General features: G+C 42.9%; 1 protein-coding gene across 4 annotated transcripts in view; it reads right to left on the bottom strand.

Moving 5' to 3' along the window:
* TMEM131L (transmembrane 131 like) overlaps positions 1-7,826 on the bottom strand; it is an 81,248-nt gene extending 73,422 nt beyond the window's left edge. For all 4 annotated transcript variants that reach the window (XR_009555795.1, XM_060246629.1, XM_060246626.1 and 1 more), the window contains exons 1-2: positions 7,605-7,826; positions 6,562-6,632 (exon numbers count right to left, since the gene is read on the bottom strand). Coding sequence is in view for 3 of the 4 variants with exons in the window: in XM_060246629.1 (XP_060102612.1) it covers positions 6,562-6,632; positions 7,605-7,728 (195 nt within the window). In the remaining variant the exon portion in view is untranslated. The remainder of the gene's footprint in view (positions 1-6,561; positions 6,633-7,604) is intronic.
* Positions 7,827-11,060: the final 3,234 nt, after the last annotated feature.

The following is an 11,060-nucleotide window of genomic DNA, read 5'->3' on the forward strand; positions in this document are numbered from 1 at the left end:
TCCTTGGGACTGCACATACAAGTAAGGCATGGATGCACAACATATTTCCAATAAGGCATACCATGCAACACACAGCCCAGCCAGCAAGCATACTTTGTACCCCTTTCTTGTGATGTTGGAGGAACGGAGGAGGATAGAAAGCATCATCTCTTAAGTGAAGCTGAGGTATTTGCAGTTGCCATAGCAACCACAGAATCTAGGCTAGCTCCACTGAGACCCAAATGCCACAGGAGAAGCCATCCTTCCTGCCCATTTGAGTAGGCTCAGATAGTACAGTTGCAAGGATGCCTGAAGCAGCCCAGGCGCCTAGGGAAAACTTAAGAGCTCCCAGATTAGACTGGCAAAGTATGACCCCTCCACCTGCAGTATCTCAGATGATCCCTTTATGTCTCATGGAAGAAATGTTCCTCCCAGAAGACATCCAGGGTCCCCAACCCTCCTCCCCAAATAAGTGTTTGCTGTTTGCTAAAGATTTTGACTATGGGAAGGCCAGTAGAATGAAGCATGTTTTCAACTCTGCTCTTAGAATACTATTAGCATAATGTAAATTAGTCTGTAACTGGGGTTATTAAATGTGACATGGATTGCATGAAGACTAATACTGCAATACACTGCAGAGTCCAAGTCCACTGCATCAAAGGGCTTAGTATGGGTTAACTTCTGCAAATGACTGCATTGTAAATAACCGATGTACCTATTTTAGGCTTGCAAGTTTATAAACATATCTATTATACATTTACTTCATTTTTACCCCGCCATTTTCTTCAACTGGAACCCAAAATAGCTTACATGCTCTTATGTCTTCCACTGTATACTGAATTCAGCTCTGTGAAGTAGACTAAACTGAGAAAGTATGACCAACCAAATGTCACCCAGCAAGTTTCTACAGCATAGTGGAGGTTCTAACCTGGAGTTCCCCCCAGATCCTACTGGGGAACTTTTCAGATATCAGAAGAAAATGTTAAAAAGGTCTTCAATTTCCTAGCAGTGAATATTAAATCTTCCAAAAATATATATTACAAATCTATGACACTTCACCTCAGTTGTATATGATCTATGCACAAAGAAATACAGACTTAATCAGCAATCCAACACAAGCTGGCATGCAGGCCTACATAACCAAACTAGACTAATGCTCCACGAACAGTGAGCTAGTTAATAAGGAATGCCCAACTGCAGTTTACCATTATACAACTAAAGTTCAGGCTCATACACACCTCCCTCCCCTCTGCTTCCCCCTCTTTAGTGCTTACCAGAGCTTGCCATTATATCCAAATTGGCAAACTGTAGTTCACAGTTTCCCCTACAAACTATGACTGCAAAAGAGTTCCAGCTTGTACCTTGCAAATTATTATTTGCTGCTTCAATAACAATGGCAATCCATGACTAGCATGAGAAAGAAATACCTGATTTAGAGTGATCAACAGAAGCTGGGTGACAAAGGAAAGACCATGAAACTGCAGGCCAAAATACATTTTAGCGTAATCTACAAATGACCCAATTAAAAATATATATAGGCCTCTGAACAGCTGGCATCCTCTACACTGAGTTCTTCATTGTAGCTGGGTCTGCTGATAAAACAGGCAGTGCCTGCTGTATATTAGTTGGGGCTTGTTTTATTTTTAAAAGGAAGGCAGAAACATTAGGTATCTAGTGTTATTCTAGTTGAGCATCCGTTTCAATATAAGAAGTTCCAGGTGGTCCCCAGTCTGGGAGGCATTCAGCTGTCCTCAGCTAGGCCAGAGCCTTTTCTGCTCTGGCTCCCACCTGTGCCCTGCAGGATTTGTTGCCATTTTGCAGGGCATGTAAGGCAGAGATGATCTGCCAGGTGTTTGGTTGAGGAAAGTGACAGTTTTCCACCTAGCCTGGCACTCCTCTTCCTTTCCCCATCTCTCTCCTCTCTGAGGCAATGATATTCCAGGAATTATTGCCATCAGATTGGTTTAGGCTGAATTTTATGTATTTTTAAATTCTGAAATCTCTGTAAGACTTGTAATTTTAACACTATTGTGTACTGCCCTGAGCCCTGTTTTTCAGGGAAGGGCAGTCTAAAAGTTTAAGTTAATAAATAATAATTAAATTTAATCCAAGCACCTTGGAAAATATCCATGGTAAAGTTTTAAAAAGTGGAAATCAGTTATAAACTCAGGGAAAGCCAATCTTAACACCTTCTTGCCCCAGCCTGGCGGAATGCTCTTCCCGATGATATCCAGGCCCTGCAGAATCTGTTCTTCTAAGCCTGTAAAACCATGAAATGTTTCACCTGGCATATGGCTGTGGCAGCAAAGTTCGTATCTAACTGGCCTCCCCCAGCCCCCTCCCTGCCATTCATTATATGATTGCACCAGCTTTCACAAATGCACAGACAACAAAACCTCACTTGGACAAACTATGCCATTAGTGCCTAAGTCGCCATCTGATTTTACCTTCAATTGTTATCACGTTAATTTGTTTTCAATCATTAATCATGTTATTTTTTAACTTGTTACCTGTCATGAGCCTTGCGGCACACGGGAAGGCAAGCTAAAAGTCTAATAACACCTTTACCACTATCTTGCTTTATTTAATCCATGCCACAAACTCCACAAAATTAAAAAAGAAATGCCACCACTTTAAAAGATCTACAAACAGATTAGCCAATGAGTTCACAAAGCAATGTTCAAAACAAAAGTGGCTATTTGTGGTTACTTTCATATTCAATGGTACATGATAATTACTGTTAGTGAAGCTTTTAAAACAAACTGTGTATTTTTATATGAGCACACAAATGAACAAGTCAACTTAACCCAGGTTCTGCTGATTGAGACAGTCTGCTGAGGAAGGGGAGGTAAAATGCCCAGGGTCATTCCTACTCACCTGAAAGGTTAGCACTAGCAGACATGTAACAAATGTGGCAGACCCACTGCATACACACAAGCAGGGCTTTTTTTGTAGCAGGAACTCCTTTGCCCAATGTAGCCAATCCTCCTGGAGCTTACAGGAGGCCCTGCACCAAGAGCCCTGTATGCTCTTGGAGGATTGGTTACATCAGGGTTGTGTGGCCTAATATGCAAAGGAGTTCCTACTACAAAAAAGCCCCCCATAAAACATATATATGTACATGTATATGCACATGCACACAGATTACAAGGGTACATACGGAAGTGTTCAGAGTTCATAACCTATTTATTAGTCTTATATGAAGCAGTGTACAAAAATATTTAATTTTTCCCCACAATCTCTGAGAAACTCCTGAAGCCCATCAAGGTCTACAATCAAAAATAATTCTCAAAAGCCTGCAGGGACAAGGCTGCTTTATAAATCTTCCTAAAACTTACCAGATAAATGTAGACAGTTACAAGCTGACTTGAAGAACAGCCATAGGCAAGCATCAAGAAAGATTATATCCAGGCAACCAGGTAGGCAAACTTGTACAAAAGTTTTTTTCTTATTGATTAGACTGCAAATGACTAACACAGGACTGCTGTAGGAAGTAGGCTGCTGGCACCTTTTCTATATTTATTTGTGTAGCTATCCTAGCGTTTCTTTAGTCAACAAATTACCAAAACCTGCTTGTAATAACCTTTCTTTTCTCAGCCTCCCTTGCATTCCAGCATGTATACCTAGCTCACTTTACTCTTTATTTATCCCAAGTCCTAAAGAACGTGGAAAGAGTCTCCATCTTTCTGTTGGCATTCATTCAACAATGTTTGCAGTTCTACCAGTCCTTATATAAGAGCTCTGGAAACTAAGTCTTTCATAAACAAAAGTTAATAATTATTTCCCTTTTTAACTAACTGAAGAATTCTGTTAATACCCTGAAATCAGAATTATACACAAACTAAACAAAAAATTTTGATGTTACTCCAAACAGATCATCAAAATTCTTTAAAATACATTTTTGGAAAACAATATGTTCTATTTGGAATTCAAACATTTCTCCTAGGTTGTCTCATACCAGAAAGGTGAAGACCTGCATTCGATTCATTGATATATTACAAGAATCATCAGATTACAGCTGCCAGCAACACAATGGCTCTTATCTCATGTTAATATGGCCCCTCCCCACCAAATTAGTAGGAAATCATGCTATGTTACATTGTCACAATGAAGGAAGGCAAGACACTGAGGACAAAGAAGAAGACCTTGCACAGTCCAGAGAAAATATTATGATGCAAAGAAGACTGGATAGAAAGGGGAACTACTGTGGTCTTTATACTGAAAGAGGAAAAAAGCTATTTCTTCTGTCTTTCAGGTAAAAGTTTTCAGACTGATTCAAGTTCCAAAGAAATGAGCACTGGCTTCTTATCAGGCTAATGAATGTTGATCAGTCCTGTGTGCATTCTATATTAGAAGCAAATAATAATAATAAGACTGCAAATTTATACCCCACCCTTCTCTCTGAACCAGAGGCTCAGAGTGGCTTACAATCTCCTATATCTTCTCCCCCCACAACAGACACCTGTGAGGTTGGTGGAGCTGAGAGGGCTCTCAAAGCAGCTGCCCTTTCAAGGACAACTCCTATGAGAGCTACGCCTGACCCAGCAACTGCAAGTGGAGGAGTGGGGAATCAAACCCATGCACTTAACCACTACATCAAATTGGCTCTCTTCACCCAGCAATTCAAAATATGTTCCAAAAAAAGTTGGTTTCTGCAACATGCAGAAATTACGTAAACTGTAAAATCTGCAAAATTATCTAAATCCTTGTCTCCTCCTCCTTCCTTTTACCTTAGAAAAGAACTAAGAAGCTGTGCTCAACCTTTGGAAATCTTATTCCAATTGTAATAACTTTCAGAAGTTCAGCAACATCCCCTTAAGAATATTTAGACCCAGTGGTTGAATTGCAATACTATGCAAAATGTTTTAATACTGCTACAAAATATCCAGGTATATGAAATATACAACTATCATAATCAGACAATGGCTTTCTACAATTCACAGGAACAGAGGCTTGCAGTTTCCCCATTTGTGTATAAGAATTCAATTGAACTTATGCCTAAGCAAATGTTTTTAAAAAATACATGTTTAACCTGTATTATTCCACTCTACCATGTGATACTTGAAAAATCTCAACCTATTAATATCAGTGCAGCTATACCTGTAGTACTGTATTTACTCAAATGCAAGACTAGGGTTCCCCATGCAGATCTGCCATAAAAAGAAAGGTCATCTTATATTTGCATAAAAGTTTCAGTAGTGTCCAGTAATAATTGTTTTATATAGAACTTTTTTTTTAGGAACATAGATATACTCTTAACATTCAGGTCATCTTCCTTTTGAGTAAATAATGATGTTTACTAATACCTCCACTATTGTTGTTTGTTACTGCGGTCCTTAGACCAAACATACAAAAGGCTGCCAGTAATCATATGTTCTATAATTACCGGCAGCCTACAAAAAATACAACAGAATCATCACTTATATGAGAAAATTCATATCTCTAACAACATTTTTATAAATGTACAGTCCTCCCTCCCAATCAAAAAAACTCCACATTTAATTCAAAAATAAAGTGTAAATCAGGAGTGGCTAAACTGTGGCGTGGGAGCCACATGTGGCTCCTTCACACATTTTGTTTGGCTCTCAAAGCCCCCACCACTCCATCAATTGACTTGGAGAATGCATTAAAAGTTAAAGTTGCTTTCTTTCCACTTCTCCTTCCCTCCGCTCTCCCCCCATCTATTTTCCTTTCCTTCCAGCAAACATCTGATGTTTATGTCTTGCAGCTCTCAAACTGCTGACATTTATTCTATGTGGTTCTTACATTAAGCAGGTTTGGCCACCCCTGGTGTAAATGAACAGCTACAGTGAATTATATAGCCTCCCCCCCCCACACACACAAAGAATACATTTATATATATACCCACACGTAAACACTCTGATTCCAGTAAATTCAGGCGTCCTACATTCTTCTAAATTTTCCAAGAACATTTGGGGGGGGGGGGGGAATCATGATTTTACAATGTGAAGAAAAAAATAAGATGAGATTTACATGGCAATATGTCTCTCTCTCTATATATAAAACAGAACATACTGAGCCTATGTACTTTTACAGAAAAGTCCCACTATTCAACCAGAACTGCTCGCAGGTATGTGCACAGGGTTGCAATGCAGATTATCTTCTGCAAGAGTACCACTGCATTATACTAAATGGGCCTGTCTTGTAAGAGTAAAGACAAGTGAAACTAAACTTTAAAATTTCCCTTACCACAAGAAACACATGCTACCTGATATAATTTCCTGTTCAGAAAAATCCTGACAACTACATCTGCTTCTGAACCTGGAAAGGTGATGCAGAAAAACTGCTTCCCCCACCTTTAAAAAAAAATCTACTACAACTATTCTGAATCCGAAGCCTCCCTGACTTGAATATGACATGAGTGAGCACATGGTTGTTAAGAGCAGAGAATACACAGATCTGGGCTGCTCCTGGAGGGGGCGGGGAGTGGACATTTGTTCTATTGCTTCAGACCAACATAGCTGCTCACCTGGATCTTGTCAAACTACTGTTAGTGTTCTTCACTTATGGGCAGCTTTAGCTGAACATCCTGCCCACACCCCAACCTCAAGATTTCCTTACCTGAGCAGGCATCAAAAGTTCCCCTTCTTCAGCTTGCCATAACTCCACCACATTGGGAATGGGGTCAATGACTGTGGGAGAAAGGGGGAAAACACAACGCTTACAACAAAGCCTACACTGCTATTTCAACGGAGGGCAACAGCTGCAGAGGCAAACCTCCACAAACAGAGGATGCAAACCACTGATTCTCAGGGCTGGTAGGCCGTGGCTTCTAAGCCCTGTTTGTCAGTCCTCCAGTGGCTGGTCATGGTTTGGAACAGCACGCTGGGCTAGACAGGCCCCTGGTCTGATTCAGCAGGGCTCTTCTTATGGTTTCAATTATAGGCGATCCTGGCGCTCAGGACTACCCCCACTCCGAAATCTTTGCCGTTTGCTTTGTAGGCATGAGGCTTTGTTTTGGTCTGCTTCTATACTGGCAGAAGCTTCCATGTTAAAAACTGCAGTGGCCGATCACATGTGGAAAGAGGAAGGCAAACCTGGCTGGCGCACAGGAGGTGGCTTTGGAGCCAATTTGCAGCCGAGCAGACCAGGAGCCTCCCCTAAAAGTGCCTCCCTTCGCGGCGGTGGGGAGGGGGGAAAGCATCTCTTCCTCAGCAATGTGAGCCCGTGCAGCGTGGTTCTCAGGGGAAGCCAGAGAGAGAGAGAGAAGGAGGGGAGGGATGGAAGGAAGCACGCATTGTGTAACGTCCTCCGCTCGCCCAGCCTCCCTTCCCTCCCCGCGCATTGTACATTTCACAGATCTGTCATAGCCTGAACTGCAACTGCTTATATTAAACGACCTGAAACAACGGCCAGTGACAAAGCAACCCAGCAAAGGGGAGCCCCGCTCCAAGCTCTCCGGGCAGGCAGGGCTGGAACCATTCAGAAGACGACAACAGAGAGCTGCACAAAGGGAAGATGAGGAGGGTTTTTCGCGGTCGACGACAACAGGCGCCGATGCTGTGGCACGCGGCCTCCTTAATGGGGCGACGGGGGGGGGGTCGCCTCAGCCTTCCCTTTGCGACCTCCTCCCCCCCCCCCTTCCCCGACAAAGCCCCGCTCACCTTGGCCCTGCGCCTCGGCCGGGCGAAAGTAGGGCAGGAGGACCTGCAGCACTCCGAAGAGGAGGTTCATGGCCGCGGCCGTGCGGCAGTAGCTGCCTTGCTGCGGGTAGCGCAGCCCCGCCATGCTGCCGCTCAGGCGCTGAGCTGGCTGGGCTACAGCTGTGGCAGCCGCCGCCTCCCTCCGCTCTGCGCGTGTGTGCGACAGAGATAGCGAGGGAGGGCGGGAGCGAGGGCGGGCGGGAGCGTTGCGCGGCACAGGGTGGGACATTGTCAATGAGAGGGCAGCCTCCGCTCCACTCCTGACTGGGCTCCGCCCCGAGGCGGCGGCTGCTGCTCAGCAGAGCGCTGGAGGAGCACATGGAAGGCAGGCTGAGCGTGGCGGGGCGGCTGGCGCGCTCTGACACATAAACACCCTGCAAAGACACAGGCCAAGCTTTGAAGCCCTTGCTTTAGGCCCACTGCTCTGCGTCAGAGCTTCGCCTACAGAGAACAGGGGAACCTCTCTGCCCTGCAGAAGAATCTGCCACACATGGGGGGGGGGGGGGTGGCGGGGGGAGAGTGGTGGTGGTGATGGTGATATTCCGTAAATGTTTACTTCTTGATGTAGCGGAGCTGTTAGTTACGAGGGCAACACTCCAAGTATGGAGGTTAAAACCGGCTCCAAGCAAAGTGCCAGCGTCCTGTGCGCGCATGCAGCCCAGCTTCGAGCATATTTGTGCAGAGATCAGCCCCGTTTGGTTGGGAAATAATTTTTTTTAGACTGTTTATTGCTGCAACAGCTGTGTGCAAGCGGCGGAAGCAGAGCTGGGGGGGACGATAAGTGCTAGAATCACTCCCAGTTCCACACAGGTTCGAAGTTCATAAATTAATACCTCACTGTTTGCATATAACATGGCTTTAGTATTCTGATAAGAAGGAAGCAATAGCATTGGTTCATGTCAATCTCTGCAAAATAAGATACAAGAGCCTACAGTGCATTAAAAACAAATTGGGGAAGTGCTGCTACCTTTAACTCCTCTGTAATTTACCCTTAAACAGAACAGCGTTTTAATAGATTAATTCATCGGTGCCCACCCTGGGACATAAACAGGAAGAATCTCTGGCATTTCTGTACAGAAGCTGTGCTAGTGGGGTCCCGTCTGCTTCTCTGACACTGTGCTGGAGCCCATTTCTGTAGACTGGAAGAAACTCTCCTAAACACAAGGACCAGCCTATGTCCATACTGATAATAGGGCACTGCCTCATATGGTTTGGACTTGACAATCCTAAGCATGTTCTCTCAGAAGTCAATACCAGAGAACTGATCTCTTTGGTTTTATGGATTTCATTTAAAATTTGTCAAGGGCTGCCATTTTAATTACAGATTTAAAAATAAGCCTCTTCCCACTTGGTCAGTAGGGCCAAGCAAGACTCCTCCTAAATCTTGGACTCTTATCAGGCAGCCCCACTGGCAAAGCAATTTTTTTTAAAGAGTGGGTCACTGGCCCCTTTACTTTAAGTGGAAAGCTATTTGGCCCTTTGTTATTCAGAGCAAGCCAACTACAGCTCCCAGTTGCAGAATGGGTTGAATCCTGCAAATCTTTCTCCAACACAAAAAAGGCTTCCAAGAAATTCCTCTGCTGGTGGGATTCAACCCAATTAATATATTCTTTATTCAAAATATCCTATGACAGGCAGGAGAGAGAAACGAGTTTGGCCTCCACACATGGAAAAATGGAACAGGAGGCAGTAGAATCCTGAGGTGTTAAAAATGGCTACTACTTCACACTACATAGATGAATTACGAAGATTCCCCCCTCCTTTAAAAACAGGCAAGGTAAATAAAACCAAAGAACTACAGGATGTCACATTATCTTGAAGGTAAACGTAAGCAATATTAACTACAAGGACTATTGACAGTAGCGATAACAGGTGATAATGAAGGCCTAGTCTACATTGTGACAGAATGAGGAGGTAGGACATGGAGCTGGTAGAATGGGCTGGACCACTCCATGAAGCAAATGAAGGTCTGTTTGTTTTTGTATGTTCCATCACATGAAAACCTCCAAGTAAAGAATTAGCACATCAGGAAAAATGAACTAGCCCAGTCCACTCATTGCTATGCCTGCAAGGGGATGTCCATGCAGAGGACAGGGATTTCAAGTCCTACCTGCAGTCTGATTTTGTACAGTCCACACTAGTAGTTGACCGCTACACATCCCCATTTCCACCTTCTGCTGCATGTGTGAACTAAACCACATCTTCCCTAGTACTGCTAAACTAATCGACACCTGCAGTAACTGAGAAATGCATTCAGTAAAGGAAATGTTCAAATTTTACCATCCAAGGGTTTTCCCAGAGGAGAAGAGAACCAGAGCTGGGGTTCTTGATTGTTTTCCTTACAAGGATAAACCCTTCAAATAGGAATGTTAGTCTCCCCTACTTTTAGCCTCCATTCTTTGGTGTTCACGTACTTCTTCATTTCTATCTGGTTTTCAAACCTGATCCATGCTCAGAAGCACAGACGGTTTAGAGCATCAGACCAGATAGTTGAGGAAGCACACCCCACCATACTTTCAAGTGGCCCCCACCTGCTCTGCCAGTAGCAGTTCCTGGATAATCCCTTGTTGATTCTTATTCAAATATAGAAGAAATTTACCTAATGCTGTCCAATAAAAATACATATTTAATCATGTGGAAAAAGCTAATAAAAGAATAATGTTGGGGAGTTGTTCCTGTTTTTGTTTTAGAACATACAGAATACCCCCCTTTAACTGGAAAATTCTGGAAAAAAATATTATTGATCACACTTGAGACAGATCTTGCAACGTATTTTTTAATTCTCTGTAGTTACTTTGTACTATATGGTTCTCTGTGGTTACTTTGTACAGTAAGTGTTATGTATCAAAGTATTTGCCAGTAGCATTTCTAATATGCATAGGTATATGCATTTGCTACTTTTAAAACACTGAGGGACAGAAAGAAACACATTAGTCTTATATAAAGTACTTGACCCCACTGGTATATGAAAGTATGCTAGCGAAACCAATAGAGCTATCTATATATCAATTAATAAGACCTGTAGAATAAGCAGAAATGGAATTTTAGTGTGAGAAATTATTTCCATCTTTAAGTAAGAATGTGGAGCCCAACGAAACACATTAGTGCTGTTCAGAAATGACAGGCAGAGTGCTATTCACTAAGTGCCAGTGTGGTTGAATGGAAGAAAAGTTAGGCATGGACCTTGATCCAAAAATCACTTTGTCTGATTTTGCAGCACTGGCAAATAGTTTCCCCCCTCCCACCAACAGCTCTCAAACAGTCGCACCTGACAGAGAGAAAGATATTAGGCATTTATGATCCTATGTATGTATTCCTTTTCAAAATGGCTGATAAACATAATGAACTTAAAACAGGCACAGACCAAAAATCAACAAGATAAAATAGTCTTGATGCTGACCACTCACCCTCCTTTCC

This window comes from Heteronotia binoei, chromosome 9, assembly GCF_032191835.1.
Source record: "Heteronotia binoei isolate CCM8104 ecotype False Entrance Well chromosome 9, APGP_CSIRO_Hbin_v1, whole genome shotgun sequence".
NCBI classification, from domain to species: domain Eukaryota; kingdom Metazoa; phylum Chordata; class Lepidosauria; order Squamata; family Gekkonidae; genus Heteronotia; species Heteronotia binoei.